Source organism: Sus scrofa, chromosome 5 (genome assembly GCF_054392235.1).
Source record: "Sus scrofa isolate SSC_HxYL_T2T_F1_AM1 chromosome 5, Sscrofa_HxYL_maternal_Yorkshire_Landrace_v2.0, whole genome shotgun sequence".
Taxonomy (NCBI): Eukaryota; Metazoa; Chordata; class Mammalia; order Artiodactyla; family Suidae; genus Sus; species Sus scrofa.
Genome location: NC_139387.1, coordinates 7,900,999 through 7,919,750, shown reverse-complemented (window position 1 = coordinate 7,919,750; position 18,752 = coordinate 7,900,999). Strand labels below are relative to the sequence as shown.

Here is an 18,752-nt window from a genome sequence, read left to right as displayed (position 1 = left end):
GGAGACTGTACTAGTTAAATCCTATTAAATAGTTATCTCCAGTGGGCCCTTGGTATCACATGAAAGACAGCAAGAATCCAGGCACTCATCGTCTGCATGGCTTTTAGATCTTGAACATAACACAGGTCCTGAGAAGTGGCACTATGCTCTCAGAACTAGCACTGTAATTAGAGTCGGCACCCATGGATCAAGGCTGAGTTGCTCTCTATTTTGTGGACAGGCAAATCCTAGCTACCCAGATAAACTGTTCAAGTCTTAAGGGCAGGTCCCATGCCTATTTCTTTAATCTCTAGAGCATCTAGGACTACCATAGGCACAAAGTAGACAGACACTACACACGAGATGGCCCTGGTGAAAGGGACGAGTAGTTGAGATGCTGGGTAACGTGGTGCTCTACAAGGTCTGTAGATTGGCAGATCTGGAGTGTTTTGTAAAGCACAACACTGCCCAACCCGATCACATTACTGATCCGCTGCACAAGCCACCTGCTCTATCGGACACTTTAAGGATGGGGAATCCGTCACTGGAAAGCCGGAGAACAAGACAGCATGCGGGGAAATGGTCTGGTAGTTAACTGCAATTAAAATAAGATAAATTTGGGAGTTCCCGTTGTGGCTCAGTGGTTAATGAATCCAACTAGGAACAATGAGGTTGTGGGTTCGATCCCTGGCCTTGCTCAGTGGGTTAAGGATCCGGCGTTGCCATGAGCTGTGGTGTAGGTTGCAGACGCGGCTCAGATCCCGTGTTGCTGTGGTTCTGGTGTAGGCCGGCGGCTATGGTTGCGATTCGACCCCTAGCCTGGGAACCTCCACATGCCGCAGGAGCAGCCCAAGAAATGGCAAAAAGACCAAAAAAAAAAAAAAAAAAGATAAATTTGAGACTTAAGTACCCTGGCTGATGCTTAGGATAGAAAGAGACCTCAGACTCCTCATACTTGCTATGAAGTTCTAGCTCTTAGAAATAGTCCTGCTATTACCACAACAGAAATTAAATCCCATCCTCATTTGCTTTAAGCCTTCAATGGCTTCCCACTGTAGTTGGAGCAGAATCTCCATCCTCCATGTGGCTGACAAGGCCCTCACTCCGGCCCCATCCCCCTCCCCCCTCACTGACCAGGCTTGAGCCACAATGGCTTCCTCCGATGTTTTCAAACATGCCAGGCTCGTAACTGCCCTAGGCCCTTAGACTTGCTTTTCCTTCTTCCTGGGCCCCCTTCCTGCTTCTGAATGGCTGACTCCATCTTATCCTTCAGATCTTAGCTCAAACATTTCCTCCACAGGGTGGCCCTTCTTGGCCATCTTTTCAAAAGTGACCCCATCTCATTCCTATTATCTGTTAACACACCAACCAGTTAATTTACTTCATAGCATTTACCACACTCTGAAATGATCGTGTTTATTTAGTGGTCTCCCTGTTTATTACTGTATCAGTCTTCTCCTTCTAAGTACAAAACTCCGGTGAGCAGGAGCTGGATTTACCTTGCTATATCAACAGGCACATACTAGGTACTAAAATATTTTGAATGAATGAGTGAATGATAATTAGGAAAATACAGTGGTAGTCGGTCAACAAGTACTGAGTTAAGGTGAAAAAATATCAGTTTTCCCACCACAAAGATAGAAGTTGTACAATACATATATTTTTCATTTCATTAGGGTGTGTCCAAGTAGCAGTAACACACAAAGATTAAAAAAATAAATAAATAAAAAAATAAGAGGGAGGCCTAAGCTCTCTGCTGATGACTTAAAAAGGAATGTCCAAAAGAGTAAAATCTTGCTGGCTCCAGCTTCCACACATTTTATAAGGCTGTTGGTATTAAAAGCAAATTTTCTTACTTCTGACAGATTCCAAGGTTGGTTTTATTTCTCCCCACGTGATGCAGTTCTGCACCCCATAAGCCCAGCCCTGCAGCATCCCCATCAACAACTCCATTCAGATGCACTTACACCCATGCCAGCCTTAGGATATCCGAGGCTACCATCACTCTAAATAAAACTGGGGTTGACTTAAAATACTAGGTGGAAAAGGGCGGTCGCTCCCCAGGCATCTGAACACTAAGGCGAAGCATATTGTGCTCTTCCTCACAACACCCCAGCTCAAGATCTGTTCCTCCTGTAACGGGAAGTGGAACAGGGCGTAGAAACCCTTTTAAAGGTGCAGCTCAGAAGCTAAGCACCATTCAATGGCGCTATTACACCTAATGCTATTTGTATCCCTGAACTTGATCAATTAGGGCAGTTCTCTTAACTATCACCCATTGAGAGGCCCTAAACTTCAAAAAGCATGAGAAAGAAAGGCATGCAGAAATGAACCCCGACGGCCTTGCTTTCTGTTAGAGGCTTCCCGTGGCGTACCGGGTACACACACCACATCCTAAAAGCAACACTATCGAGTGCTGAGAGAGACGGGTACTTACGCGGCATGATCCCTTGGCTCACGAGTTCCTCCCGCGTCCGGCGCTGCTGGAGCTTCAACTGCAGCACTGCAGGGCAGCAAAGAGAGAAGGGAGATGAAGGCTCAGTCGGGCATTCCACCACAAAAAACACATTTTCAAATGCAAAGAAAGCCTCAAAACAGAAGGGTGTAGTGTGAAAGAAGGATCTCCTTTAATTGTGACAGTAATTGCAGAAGTGGCCTGATACAGCAGGGTTTCCGTATTCTGCTGTGGGCGGTGAGAGGAAGTTGCGAAGGGTCTTGCAGGGCGATAACAATCCACAAAGTACCCAAGTCTTGCCTCTTGCTCAAAACCTCCTACAACACTGTGACCTCCTCCTAAGACTAGAAAACACAATTCTTAACTCAAAGAAAACATAATGAGGACGACCACCTAGCAGAAAAAGCTTTCTAGATGTTCCACGCCTTCTTCCTGGTAGCAAATGTTTACCACCATTTATGTAAGTACAGCGAATGATACAGCTATTCACACAGATCAGGAAGTATTGGTTATTTGTTATAAAAAAAAAAAAAGCTTTTATATCTAAAAATGATACCTATCCTCACCAAGCAATTCATTTCTCTAGACCATAAAACAGTTTACCATTAAAACAAGTCGTCTCTTCCTCTTCACTTGGAGCCTTTTGTGATTCAAAGCACATCCGGGCTAGTGGAGGGGTGATGGGTGTTTCTCCCATTTCCACTCAGGCAACACCACTTAATGAAACAAGTTAACGGGAATTTTTCTTTTAAGTTAAAAGCCAATTATCTTTATTTCAAAAGCCAATGCAACCTAAAGAGTATTACCACTGCACACCATACAGAAGGACAAAGGCACAGCCTGCATTGAGAGGCTAAGGGAGAAAATGTTCAGAAAAGCAGGCTTAGGGGATCCCAAAGGCTAAAGGAAGTCCCCTTATACAGTAAGCCTTCAATTACAAGGTCTCTGCAAGTCACATCTGAGGGGCACTTCTATCTATTGAGAATCATATTGCCCTAATATCTGCCTTTTCCAACCACAAAGCAGTTTTGAAGAAGGCCTCCAAAAATGGCAGAACCATAACTAGTCTATGTCTCATATTCAGGAAGTCCACAGTAGAACTTGACTTTCCCCCTGAAACCTAATCTATGTCCCATCATTTTCCTCACTAATAACATCACTATTCTCCTCCCCAGCACTAATATTAAAATTTTTGAGCCAACTTCATCTCTGCCACCTCCTTACACTCTTACCAAGTTTTCTCTACCATGCTGCAGTGATAGGTCCCTGGCTGTGTCATGACTTGTGCTGTGTCTCACCCATTCTATGTCACCCCAATCAAGACTGTCCAGTTACTCTTCCTCCAGGACCATGTACTTTCCCAAGGCTTTATCCACTTCAGCTGGAAATGCCTGCCTCTTTACTTGACCTTCCCAACTCACCCGCCAGCACTGAGAATGACTCTAGGCCACCTGTGAACTACCTTTTATCTGTTATAAAATGTAGAGTAATACTTTGCCCTGTGTCATACTTACGCCCTGAATATATCTTCTCTCACCTACCAGTTTATAACTTCCTGGAAGGCAGGGAATATATCTTATTAGTATATGACACCTTCCCATAGCACTTAATACACAGTAGGCATTTAATAATTGTTTCTTAAACTGAACTGGATCTCAAAATGATGGTACATACTGTTTGAGAAATCTAATTAGGACGTTATTGTTGTCGTGGTTATTTACAAATCAACACTGTAAAAACAAAGATTTGCAGAATAAAAGATAAAAGCAGCAACAGCCATACTAACAGCGTACATCTATACAACATGTGCTCTGTGCCAAATACTGTTCTACATTCTTTCGTGTTTTAACTCATTTAATCTTCATAGCTCCCCTATTGAGAGAAAAGGTATTATCCTATTTTATGGGTAAGGAAAATGAGATGTAAGGTTATCCCACTAATAAGAGGTATATTAGGATCTGAACCCAAGCATTCTGATTCCAGAACCCGGGCACCTTACTTCTCTGCTTCCCCAGGGTCTTCTGGAAATCTGTGCTGCTTTGACATGCAAGAAGTCTGAGCGTCTGGGTTCAGCCTCTGGTGACAGAGACAAAGGGGCTGAGGGAAATGAAAGGTTCAGGCCAGGGTCAGAGAAGTCTGGCTGATCAACTTCAGTAAAATAAATTTAAATTAATCTAAGAACTTGATTTCAGAATAAATTATAACCACAGATCAGCAGCAATAATAATAAAAAAAATTATAACAGGAGTCACCGTTTCAGCCCTCTGTTAAGTGACAGGCTTTTAATTTACTCAATTAAAAAAAAAAAAAGCACTGTGGGGATAATACTATTATTATCTCCATTTTACAGATGAGAAAACTAAGGATCAGACCTTTAAATATTTGCCTTAGGTTAGATGGCTCAAAGGTACTGGAACTAGAGTTCACCCCAGGTCTCTGTGAGTCCGAAGTGAAGGTACTTAGTACCACGGAACACATCTCCCTGGAGGAAAGAAAGAGGAGGGCCAGGCAGGATAAAGAGGAAAAAGAGGGCATAACATAGTTGTCATCTTTTATAGTCTTTCTAGGGCCCTGTGTGAGATAAACTACTAGAAAATGATTAAATAAAGGGAAGTGATTTGACTTCAGAGAATACGGAAACCTAATGCAATTCAATAGGTCTGAACACTTCAAAGAAACAGTAAGTATGAAAACTTTGTCTATTATCCAAGAATAATTCTGAAATATCAATCAGCAGGCCTCCTAAAAACATACAGATAGGGCCATAAGGGATGCATTATGCAAGCTTCTTGATTGAAAAACTACTTGTTTCAAGAAAGCAAAAATTTAAGTCTATGATTCAAGTTTTTTATGGAGTTTAGCTTTTTTTGTAACAGTTCTAGTTTAAAGAGTAAGGTTAACCTAATAAAACTTTTCCATCTCTAAAACTAAATGAAAGTAAAGTTCAGTTATCTGCAAATTTCATCTCATGCATCTCAGCAGTTAACTCCAAACTCTATGGGCTTATCTGAAACCCAACCAAGTTCCCTGTTTGCATAATAGAGTTTATCTGGTATCAGTTATATCTTAGGTATTATTACAAGTTGACTGTAGGTATGTATTATTTTATATACTGCATAACCCTCTCCTGCTAACCCTAACTATGTTTATAAGGAGGAAAATAAAAGACTTAAGCAGTAAATTCAGAATTATGGTATAATTTACCTGTTGGGCTTGTATATACAAAGATTCTTCTTCTAAAACTTTCAATTGAAAGAAATGGGTATTTATATGAATTTCCCCTTTCCTTAGTCTATCTTAATTCCTCTTAATTCTAAGCACTCTAAAAATAAATGCCTTTATTTTTACAGGCCTTAGGAGTTATTCATTTTAGAAGAAATCATTTAATAACTCACTTTGCATAAATATAATAAGAGCCATATATTATATATTCACTGCAAAAGGCAGGCACCTAAATCAGGAGTATATTTCAGAGGCCATAATTTAATACACATCCACTCTCACCAAGAAATACCGAACACTAGTTCAAATGTTTATTTTCAAATACAGTGCTAGATCAAGGATATTTTAAAAAGCGGGAATTCAATGAAACCTATTTTATTGTACATCACTATTTAGAGTTCTTCTCCACTCCCTAATAAACACTAAACAAAAATACCTATTGGTATACAAGCATGAGTCTTTATACTTTCACTATTACTGAATTCCACAAATGTAATATATCATCTGTTTCTAAATGGGTCTGTGCAAGGAGCCTATACATAGATGAACAGATGTCTTTAAAGCTGATGGATGGTAAATTAACGGAGCTGCCTGTCAGAAAAGGACTGGAATAAAATGAAAAGAAATAAACCATAAAGTGGGGAACCCTAGGTTCTCTATTCCTCATGAAAATAATCAAGTGTTCTGTTTCAAAGATGATCAATTGCTATTTGAAAAACTGGCTACTTAGGAAATCAAAGCAAGGGAATGAACCTCACATGTTTCTGCCCTGTAAGGCCATGGAGGTATGCTGATGGTGTTCAAGGGATAATGCCCGAGAACTGGACCGATCAAACAACAGGGTCAATCAAGACTGGAGAGAAAAAGCAAAGATAAGGGTGTGTCCTCAAGCCCAGCTCTGTGGCCTCCACTGGTCAGCAGCTTTGGACTTTACTGGAAAGGGAGATGTGCAGCTCACTGGCTGTTCTTATTCTATTCCTATTTACCCATTATCGATTCCACCAAGGCCTCTAGAACAGAGAGATGAAGTACAGCTTATGAGGGAAGTAGAAAAGGGGAAAGGTGTTAGTATGGGAATGACTGGGAAAGAACAAAAGCTCTCCCTCTGCATCACCCTTTGCTCAGTAAGACCTCTTCAAAAAGATCCCTACTGCCGGCACACTCTGATTACTCAGCTCTGCCAGAAACGTTGGTGAGTCTCTTTCTCAATTCTTTAAATTTGGATATGAACTTTTAAGTCAAACCTAATCAAATTACAATGAACTTGGTCACAGCTTTTCAGTCTATTTAAATGTTACAAAAAGGCTCCAAAATAAACTTGACAAATAAGAGAAATGCTCCTTGACAAGAAATTATCTGCTGGTCCAAAAAGTACCACATTAGAAACTCAATGAGATTTATACGATTGAGAGCAAAAAGCAAACAAGCCTTCTGACAAATCTTTTCTCTTCCCCTAAGATATCTGACTAAGCTATGAAGGTTCTCACATTACAAAGGAGGAAACTGCTACCCAGAAATGATCTGAAAGACTGGCTCAGTTGGAGTTAGGTTTGAAAGCATAAATTTTCATGAGAATTAAAAAAATGACCCTCATGCTAAAACACTAAAATAGGAAGGACCAATAAACTAGAAAATAAATTAGATGTCATTTTTGGCATTCCTGAGGTACAACTAATAGTGGAAGATTTTTGTCTTATTTTAATTTAATGATACTTACTTAAATGATTTAGAATAAAGTATGTTTTGGTTTCTCTCTTCATGAATTACAATCTACCTCATTCTTGATAATGAGCAAGTATACAGAAAATCAACAAGAATACAGAAGACTTGAACAATACCCTCCAGCCAACAACTGAACATTACACATTCTTCTCAAGCACACGTGGAACAGTCTCTAGGACAGCTCATACACTAGGCCATAAAACAAGTCTCAATAAATTTTAATGGATTTTTTTTTTCTTCTTAGGGCTGTACCCACAGCACATGGAAGTTCCCAGGCTAGGGGTCGAATCAGAGCTGCAGCTGCCGGACTACACGAGAGCCACAGCAATGTGGGATCCAAGCCATGTTTGCAATCTACACCACAGCTCATGGCAATGCCAGATCTCCAACCCACTGAGCAAGGCCAGGGATCAAACCCACATCCTCATGGATACTAGTCGGATTTATTTTCACTGTGCCACAACGGGAACTCCCTTATTTGGATTTAAATCACATGAAATATGTTCTTTGACTACAATGAAATTAAATTAGAAACCAACAACAGAAGAATACTTGGTAAATGCATAAGTATGTAGAAATTAAACAATATACTCCTAAATAGCCAATGGGTCAAAGAAAAGAATAATAGGGAAATTAGAAAGTATTCTGAATTGAATACTGTATCAAAATGTATGTGATATAGGTAAAGTAGCGCTTAGAGGGAAATTCATAGATTTAAATGCCTGTATTAGAAAAGAAGAAAGGTCTCAAATACATACTATAAAGCCTTCATTCACCTTAAGAAGCAAGAAAAATAAATGCAAACTAAATCCAAGGTAAGTAGAATAAAGAAAGGTAAATTAAAGCAGAAAGCAATTATGTGGAAAGTAGAAAAACAGAGAAAACCAAGGGATCCAAAAACGTGTTAAGAAGATCAAAAAAACTGACAAATCTTTATAGTTAGAATGATCAAGAAAAGAGAGATAAAACAGATACAAAAATCAGGAATTTAAAAGGTGGCATTCTAGGAGTTCCCACAGTGGTGCAGTGAGTTAAGAATCTGACCACAGCAGCCCTGCTTGCTGTGGAGGTGCGGGTTTGATCCCCAGCCCAGCACAATGGATTGAAGAATACAGCATTGCTGCAGTTGTAGGTTAGTCACAGTTGTGGCTTGGATTCCATCCCTAGCTCAGCAACTTCCATATGTTGCAGGTGCAGCCATAAAGTTTAAAAATTAAATAAATAGGGAGTTCCTGTCATGGCATAGCAGAAATGAATCCGACTAGGAACCATGAGGTTGCTGATTCAATCCCTGGCCTTGCTCAGTGGGTTAAGGATCCGGCGTTGCCGTGAGCTGTGGTGTAGGTCGCAGATGCGGCTCAGATCTTGCATTGCCGTGGCTCTGGCGTAGGCCGGTGGCTACAGCTCTGATTCAACCCCTAGCCTGGGAACCTCCATATGCCGTGGGTATGGCCCTAAAAATGACAAAAGACAAAAAATAAAATAAAATAAAATAAATAAATAGGGGTTCCTGCTGAGGCTCAGCAGAAATGAACCTGACTAGTTTCCATAAGGAAGCAGGTTCAATCCCTGGCCTTGCTTACTGGGTTTAAGGATCTGGCATTGCCATGAGCTGTGGTGTAGGAGGTCGCAGACGCAGCTCGGATCCTGCATTGCTGTGGCTGTGATGTAGGCCAGCAGCTACAGCTCTGATTCAAGCCCTGGGAACCTCCATTTGCTGCAGATGAGGCCCTAAAAGACCAATAAATAAATAAATAAATGGTGACATTTCAGCAGTTAAGGACTCAGCATTGTGACTACTGTGGCTCAGGCTCGATCCTGGCCCAGGAACTTCTGAAGGCCGCAGTTGCAGCCAAAAAATTAAAAATTAGTAATAAAAAGAGGCATTACCACCAACTAAAGAAATTAAGAGAGTTAAAAGGGAATAAGATGAAGAACCACATACCAACAAACTAGATAACTTAGATGAAGCGGACAAATTCCCAGAAAGGCATAAATACTGAAACTAGAGTTCCCATTGTGGTTCAGCAGTTAACGAACCTGAGTAACATCCATGAGGACTCGGGTTCGATCCCTGGCCTCACTCAGTGGGTTAAGGATCCAGCATTGCCATGAGCTGTGGTGGAGGTCACAGACGTGGCTCGGATCTGGGGTTACTATGGCTCTGGGAACCTCCATATGCCGCGGGTACAGCCCTAAAAGACAATGCATCAATCAATCAATATCAATCAATCAATCAATCAATCAATAAATGACTGACTGACTGAAACTGTCTCAAGGGAAAAACAAACAAAAAAAAAACCACCAAAGAACAAAAACAAAAACACCAGAAAATCTAGACAGATCTGTAAAAAATAAAGAGACTGACTTATTAAAAAAAAACCTTCCTCCAAAGAAAAACTCAGGCCTAGATGTCTTCACTGGTAAATTTCACTAAACATTTAAGGGAAGAACTGATGTTAATCTTTACAAACTCTTCCAGAAAACAGTGAAGGGAACACCTCCCGACTCCCTCTATGAAGCTAGTATTACCCTGATACCAGAGCCAGAGAAAGATATCACTACAAAACGACAGGCCAACAACCCTATGCATATAGACACAAAAATTCTCAACAAAATACTAGAAAACAGAAGCCAGGACTGGAACCAAATTTTTTTCCCCCTCACTCACGGTGTGTGGAAGTTCCTGGGCCAGGGATCAAATCCGATCCGCAGCTGCAACCTGCGCCACAGCTGTGGCAATGCTGGGTTCTTAACCCACTGCACCAGGCAGGGATCGAACCCACACCTCCCCACCCAAGCTGCTGCAGTCGGATCCTTAACCCACTATGCCACAGAGGGAACTCCCTGAGAAGGTTTTTTTGGTTTGTTTGTTTGTTTTTGTTTTTCAATTGGTCTGGAGTTGGGCCTGGGCATTAAAGAGTCCTTCAAAAGCTTGCCAGATGATTCTAATGTAGCATCAGGTTAACAACCACTGCCTTATTTGTGTTCTTTTGGCCTAACTTTACTTTTACTTTACATTGGAACTTTCATTTTCTAACACACTTCTTCCAGAAAAATTACTTGTTGTTTACTACTGAAGGCTTATCAAGAGGGAAAATCACTAAAGAGCAACCTAATAAAGAGAGAAAATCTGGTATCTCTAGACTAAATCTTTTGAGTTATTCTATGTAAATCTAATCCAAGTGATATGATGCATCATCTTCTAGGTTCTCTTATATATACAGAGCCTAGCACATTTACTTAATAAATATTAACTGTTAAAACTAATTTCAGATGGTATATCCTTACTCCAAATCCTCTTCCTTCTATAAATCCCCAAAGCTTGATCTCATAATAATTGGTACATTTTCCTCTCTCATTAACCTTCAGGTATTAATCCCAGAATAAACAAGTAAATACAATTCAATTTAGCAAGAGATAACACTGCCGCTAGCTTCAAACTGGAGAATGTGTTTTACTGGGAAGATCAGCAAAGGAACAGTGTGGGTTTCAGCTTTACGTGAAGCTTAGCATGCTGATAATTAGAATATTTATCTTTGCATCAGTGAATTATACCTAATTTTTTTTCGGTCTTTTTTTTAGGGCCACAGCCATGACATATGGAGGTTCCCAGTCTAGGGGTCCAATCAGAGCTGTAGCCACTGGCCTATGCCACAGCCACAGCAATGTGAGACCCGAGCCACATCTGCCACCTACATACACCACAGCTCACAGCAACGCAGTACCCTAACCCACTGAGCGAGGCCAGGGATCGAACCCATGTCTGCATGGATACTAGTCAGGTTCATTAACCTCTGAGACACAACAGGAACTCCAAATTATACCTACTCTATTGCTGTATTTTATGTATGTTTATCCTATAAACTGCAGAATCACTTAAATTATAAAACCACATCCCCCATCACTTAGGACTAAAGACTAGTCTCTGAATACTCACTCATTTCATTATCAGACTAGATGAATAAAAGTAAGTGAAGGGTGTTTATGTCAATTACGTCTCAGTTTTTCTTTTGAAAAAGCTGTTTCAAGGAGGTGAAGATACCCCCGGAGGAGGCGTTCCTCCTTTCTGCTGCCTGGGTTGCTTTAGAGCGTGGCCACCAAAATAGGGCCTGGGAGTCAGGATGAGCAAAGACTTCTCCATTCAATCTCTCATTCACTCCTCTAACCAATATTTACGCACCAAATATGGTAGGGCCTGTGTAGGCTGGATACACCTGCAGTCTCTGTTCACATAAAACTTTCAGTCCAGTGGAGAAACAGACATCAAATCCAGTGCAACTAAGTACAAGTTGTGATCAATGTTTCACAAGAAAAAAGGACATGAGAGGGTCAGACTGTGGAATCCAATTACTTCTCCTTTAATACTCTGTGATAACTGACATTTCACACTTCCTCTTCTCTACTATAGAGTCAATTATTCAAGATACTAACACTCCTTGAGAGACCTCAGGGTACGCTGGATTAAACTACCTAAGTTAAGACATAGGTTCATTTACCCACTTTACATGTATCTGCTTATTGGTTGCTCTACGGGTCACATACTAGTTGGTCAGACACCAGTGCACGTTATATTCACACACTTCATATTCTCAGTTATTCCTCAGGCCCTCGTCAAAACTTGCCTTGGCACTCACTCAAGAAATAGGGGGGCGGGAGTTCCCGTTGTGGCTCAGTGGGTCATGAACCCGACTAGTATCACGAGGATGTGGGTTCGATCCCTGCCTTGGCTTAGTGGGTTAATAAGGATCCAGCGTTACTGTGAACTGTGGTGTAGGTCGCAGACGTGGCTTGGATCCTGTGTTGCTGTGGCTGTGGCGTAGGCCAGTGTCTACAGCTCTGATTTGAGCCCTAGCCTGGGAACTTCCATATGCCGTGAGTGCAGCCATTACAAAAAAAAGAAAAGAAAAGAAATAAGGGGGGCTACTACACATGCCAGCCCCTGAGCTTGCTGGCAGGATATAGCAGCGAGCAGTCAGATACAACCACTGCCTTCAGAGGTTGTTTGAGGGAAACAAGCATCAAATAAGGACTTATAAGACTGACGAGTGTTTTCAAAGAAAACATTACTCGGACACCACATCCCAACTAAGTGGTCTGACAGTTCCCATGATTCAATTCATGCATTCAAACACGTTTTGTACTCTCAAAGCCAGGGCTGGGTGCTGGAAACACATATGTGAAAAAGACATGGTTCTCATGTTTGTGGAATTCTTAAGTCTAATGGGAAAAAAAGGGACTCAAAACAAATACTTACAAGGCTATCATGTCTGTAATATTGATTCTTTTACCTAAAAAGTCACAGGAAAATGCAACTTTGGCGAGTATATACGCCCTACTACAAGGGTCCCTGCCAAATTCAAGTCATCTGTCTTACGTATGATACAGATGTGTGTATAAATAATAAAAAGAAGTGTGGTTTTCTTAAAAAATAAAAATTCAAATAGTTACACATTCTCATGGATACTAGTTGGGTTCATTTCCACTGGGCCCACAATGGAAATTCCACCAACAGCACTGAAAAGGCCCAATGCCTTTACCCCCCCCCCTTTTTTTTTGGCTTTTGTCTTTTTAGGGCCACACCCGCTATATATGGAGGTTCCCAGGCTAGGGGTTCAATTGGAGCTGTAGCTGCCAGCCTATGCCAGAGCCACAGCAACACCAGATCCGAGCCACGTCTTCGACCTATACCACAGCTCACAGCAACGCCAGATCCTTAACCCACTAAGCAAGGCCAGAAATCAAACCCACAACCTCATGGTTCCTAGTTGGATTTGTTCCTTCTGCACCACAATGGGAACACCCCAATGCCTTTACCCTTAACTAGAAAAAGTTTACTCTCAACCTAACTGATTCTGGGGAAGGGGGCAAACACTGCATACTGAGCTGGTTATATGGAATATCTTGCAAGCTGCAAGTGAATGAATTCACTTAGAGAACTGGCCTTTAAACAAGGCCGAAAACATGAGAGAAGCTGGAGTTCCCATTGTGGCTTAGCAGTAACAAACCCAACTAGTATCCATAAGGACAAAGGTTTGATCCCTGGCCTCACTCAGGGATCAGAATCCAGCATTGCTGTGAGCTGTGGTGTAGGTTGCAAACATAGCTCAGATCCTGTGTTGCTGTGGCTATGGCACAGCAGCTGCAGCTCCTATTCAACCCCTAGCCTGGGAACTTCCACATGCCATACCTGGGGCCCTAAAAACCAAAAAAAAAGAGAGAATCTAAAGAACAGCAAGAAATGGGTTCCAGTCCTGGCTCTGTTGCTACCTAATCAAGTCGCCTGACTTCTCTGGCCTTGATTTTCTCACTACAATTTAGAAAAATAACCCCTGCCCTTTGAAGCTCAAAAAACCACAATGTACGTGAAAAGTGCTTTGAAATACTATAACACAGAATATAAATGTTTCACTAAAGGCCTCAACCTGAGTGCTTTTCTCTAGGACAGGAGCAAGGATTTCTAGTACTGTAACCTGGTACCATACCTCCAATGAGATGCTTTATTCTGCAGAGTAAAAGGGCCTTACATAAAAACATCTTTATTTAAAATCATATCCCAAGTGGGGCAGGGGTAAGAGGGAGGAGAGAGGGGAAGATAGCAGAGGAGAATCATTTTCTTTTGGAAGGCATTTCTGCAACATGCAGTCATTGAAGAAGCATGCTCTGTTCCCAGACTCTGGACAACCTGGTATGTATAAAAAGTAAGCCTCAGAGAAAGGCAGAAAAACTGGTACCCATTCACTAATAAAATTAAATACACAGAGAGTGTTCAAAGCATGCTTCTGAAATTCTAAACTGTCGATATGAAAATAGTGGTTAAAGGACCCAGAAAGATCCATTTATCTGCTGCCTGGGAAAGAAGATCCAGAGTTAAGACAAAAAGGAGGAAGTAGAGGTGAGAGAAGGAAAGCTGATTCTCTCTAGGATCCTACTGATCTACCATCTAAAAATCATATACAGGGAGTTCCCGTCGTGGCACAGTGGTTAACGAATCCGACTAGGAACCATGAGGTTGCGGGTTCGGTCCCTGCCCTTGCTCAGTGGGTTAAGGATCTGGCGTTGCTGTGAGCTGTGGTGTAGGTTGCAGACGCGGCTCGGATCCCGCGTTGCTGTGGCTCTGGCGTAGGCCGGTGGCTACAGCTCCGATTGGACCCCTAGCCTGGGAACCTCCACATGCCGCGGGAGCGGCCCAAGAAATAGCAACAATAACAACAACAACAAAAAGACAAAAGACAAAAAAAATAAAAATAAATAAAAATAAAAATAAAAATCATATACAGCTAAAAGCACTGTGTATCCCAGACTGGATCTTGGAACAGATAAAGGACATCAGTGGGAAAACAAATGAAATCTAAATAAAGTTTGGTTAAAATTAGTAGTGTACCAATGTTAATCTCTAAGTTTTGGGGATTTTTTTTTTTGTCTTTTGTCTTTTTAGGGTCACACCCACAGCACAAGGAGGCTCCAGGCTAGGGGCTGAATTGGAGCTGTAGCCGCCAGCCTATGCTACAGCCACAGCCACGTCAGATCCAAGCTGTGTCTGTGATCCACACCATAGCTCACAGCAAAGCCGGATTCTCAACCCACTGAGCGAGGCCAGGGATTGAACCCGAAACCTCACGGTTACTCAGATTCATCAACCACTGAGCCATGACGGAAACACCTGTTAATCTCTAAATTTTGACAAATGTACCACAGGTATTAAGATGCTATAACATCAGAGGCAACCAGTGAATGGTATATGAGAACTCTCTGTACTGTCTGTGCAACTTTTTTGTAAGTCTAAAATTATTCTAAAGCAAAACGTTTATTTCAAAAATCCATGGATTTGACTCTCCCTTCAGAAAGATACATGAATCAATTACTAAAACATATCAAAGGTCAGGTTCTTCAAACTAAAATACTATCACGTACTGCACAGAAATTATCAATTCCTGTGATTAATTATGAAATACAAATAATAATGGTCTCCTAATAAATTCAAATTATAAAATGATTTGTGGCATAAACAAATACAGTGAACAATAACGTAACGTTGCAAAGACTTGAAGACAGGAATCCCTAATTCTTTGTAAAAACAAACACACTAAAATCATCTATAAGATTTCAGGAGTTCCTGTCATGGCTCAGCAGAAACGAATCTGACTAGTATCCATGAGGCTGAAGGTTCAATCCCCGGTCTTGCTCAGTGGGTTAAGGATCTTGTGTTGCCTTGTGCTGTGGTGTAGGCCAGTGGCTACAGCTCTGATTGGATCCCTAGCCTTGGAACATCCATATGCTGCAGGTGGGGACCCAAAAAGACAAAAAGAAAAAAAAACATATATTTCAATTTTGATTATTTTATTGATATGCTCATTCAACTCTTTCACAATCTCATAAATTCTCTTCCATCTCTGTATATAGTGTGTAAACATGAGCTAAATTATCTCTCAAAAAAAATTATCTCAAATAATCTGCTTTAGAAATTAGAAATAATACCCAAAAATGATAAATATCGGAGTTCTTGTCGTGGTTAACAAATCCGACTAGGAACCATGAGGTTGCGTGTTCGATCCCTGGCCTTGCTCAGTGGATTAAGGATCCGGGGTTGCTGTGAGCTGTGGTGTAGGACACAGACGCAGCTCGGATTCTGCATTGCTGTTGCTCTGGCATAAGGCAGTGCCTACAGCTCTGATTCGACCCCTAGCCTGGGAACCTCCATATGCCGTGGGAGCAGCCCTAGGAATGACAAAAAGACAAAAAAAATTGTGTGTGTGTGTGTGTGTGTGTATCTTCTATTTAATCTGAATACTGTCAGGGATACAAGTAGGGAGATGAGGTATTTTCTTAGGTTGATAAATCTGGTAATTTACAAAAGATATACTTAAGAAAATCCAGCTTGAACTACTAAAACAAAATAAAGAGGTTCTGTATTGTGTAATAATATCTATAAAATGGTGAAACCATACATGTATTATCTTAATAATTCTTAAAACAAAGCTATGTGGAAAATGCTATTATTATTCTATTCTGTATGTAGATGAGGAAACTGGAGCACTAGAGAAATTAACCAATTTGCCCAAGATCATAGGGTAAGTAAGAAACAGAACCCAGCCCCACTTCAATTGACAACCTGAACCCCTAAGCACTATTATGTATTTGGCTTCTCTTCTTTCCTAAATCACGTCAGTTCCCCTTGTTTAAAACTAACACTGTATTAGTAGTACTATCTGCATGATATGGCTGGAAAAAAAATGATCTATATGCTTACTAACCAGGGGGAAATCCAGGTGATTTCAGTGAACAGCATGCGGCATTTTAGATCTCTAGAATCGGAAAAGGCCCCCTATATTCAAATTCCAAAAGAAACAGAGACTTTAACAGGTAACAGCGGTCACATGAAAAGGTCATTCCAAGGGTCTCCTCCGAGAGAGGAGGCAGCCTGGAAGGATGCCAGAGGACTCCACAGGCCTACCTCCCACCTGGCTCTCAAAGCGGGGACATCCACACTGCATGGCAGAGAGCGCCCGCTTCCTGGTACAAGTTCCTTTCTGCAACCTGCCAGGGGTTCTTCCCTGGCACTAGGGGATTCTGGGTTGATTCATTCATTCATTCATTGAACCAATACGTATCATGCTAGGCGCTGTGGTTGGTGATGTAGCAGTAAAATGAATAGATGGCACCCCTACCCTCAGTCTATGTCCTAATGGGGAAAACATACGTATGTTATACACAACTTCCAGTCGCACATCATGTGGAGAAAAATACAGTGGAATAAAAGAAGAGAGAGTGACAGGGGTTGGCAATTTTAGACCGAGTATATAGGGAAGGCCTTTCTGAGAAGACGGATAACTCTTACGCAGAAACCTAAATAATAAGATAAACCATGAAAAGATCCAGAGAAAAGTGTTCCAGGCAGCAGAAACAGCAACTCCAAGGCACCAAAGTTAGGAGAGGCTTGTCTTGAGAAGGAACTAAGATATAAGAAATGGGGAATCGAGCTATAATGGAAAAAAAAAATCATTAAAAAAAAAAGGGGGGGGGAATCAGACATGCTGAACTCTTATACTACGCAGTCACTGGGCTGGACGTGCTACCACAGGGACTTGTTTGATCTCAACAGCTATCTGAGGTTATACATTGCCTCTCTTTTACAGATGAAGAAAAAGAGGTTTAAAAAGGTTAAGTAACTGTCTGCACAGCAAGAGAGAGAGCCAGAGCTCAAACACAGGTTGGCCCAACACCAAAGTCTGTGCTTCTTCTATTACATCACATCTAGTGCCAGAGTCACAGCAAAAATATTAATAATTATGCATAAATACATAAGTAAATAAATCAAAGTCTCATATCCTCAAAAATCTGGGGCTCACCATTTCATTTTGGGTAGTTGCTCATCACCCCCTTGAAGTAATCTTCTCTAATTGCAGCAGACAGATCTCAAACTGCCAGCTACAACAATGTCATCAGTCTCTTTCCTGAGATCTGTAAGGCAATGCTCATACAACCCCAACACAGAAGATCTGAGGAGAACGTGTTCTTGCACCCACATCTGAATGGGTGGAGATAAATTGGGAATGTGCTTCCTAAAGGAAGGACTGGCAGGGCCATCTGAACAATCCATTCCAAAGCTAAAGCACCAGGAACAGCATTTTCCCTGCCACATTAGTTCTGCATGTTCGCCCAGAAAACGTGGGCAGTTTCCAATCTCGTTTGCTCTTCCCTGCTGTATAACTGGTGCTGACATTTTGCACCAGCTTTGTTGAGGGCAGGTGACAGGTACATAAAATCAAAGCTGGCAACAGGGTAGTTCTTCCACAGCAAGACAGGAGTGACAAAAAAATTTTCCCTTAAAACTCTATTAGAGTACTTCTCCCTTCTATATCTTTATAACATGAACTTTTAAACATATAGCATGGTAGAATATTCATGACTGAAATAGTGAGGGAGCCCCATATCATCATATAAATTCTGTAAGTAATTGGAAAATTACTTTTTTTTCTGTTGAAGTAATTCCTATTTAGCTTCTTGATATTTTAAAAATTAACTTTCAGTGTTTGTATAACACTTAATTGACATTATGACCCAAAAAAGGTAAATTCTGATTAAAATAATTTTTAAATGAAAAAAATTTTTTCTAGAAGCTTTAGGGAACAGAGAGGTGATTAGAAATTAGAAATTTGGTAAAATGGGTTAAAAATACACACACAATCTGAAAATTCTAATGTTTATGTGTAAAATTCATGAGTATTTAAGAAAAAAAAACAACCCAGTAATGTCTTGGCCTTAAATCCTAGGTGATATAAAATTGTATTTTTCTCAAAAGATATTAAAAGGATATTTAAAAATAAATTTTGGTAAAGGTTACAGCAAAATTCTTTCCTTTCTGTAGATGGCT

The 18,752-nt window shown here is 40.9% G+C and overlaps 1 protein-coding gene across 1 annotated transcript in view; it reads right to left on the bottom strand.

Moving 5' to 3' along the window:
- Positions 1 to 18,752, bottom strand: part of MRTFA (myocardin related transcription factor A) — a 198,855-nt gene that overhangs the window by 38,151 nt on the left and 141,952 nt on the right. The window contains 1 exon segment of the mRNA NM_001436086.1: positions 2,417 to 2,482. Coding sequence (NP_001423015.1) covers positions 2,417 to 2,482 — 66 coding nt within the window.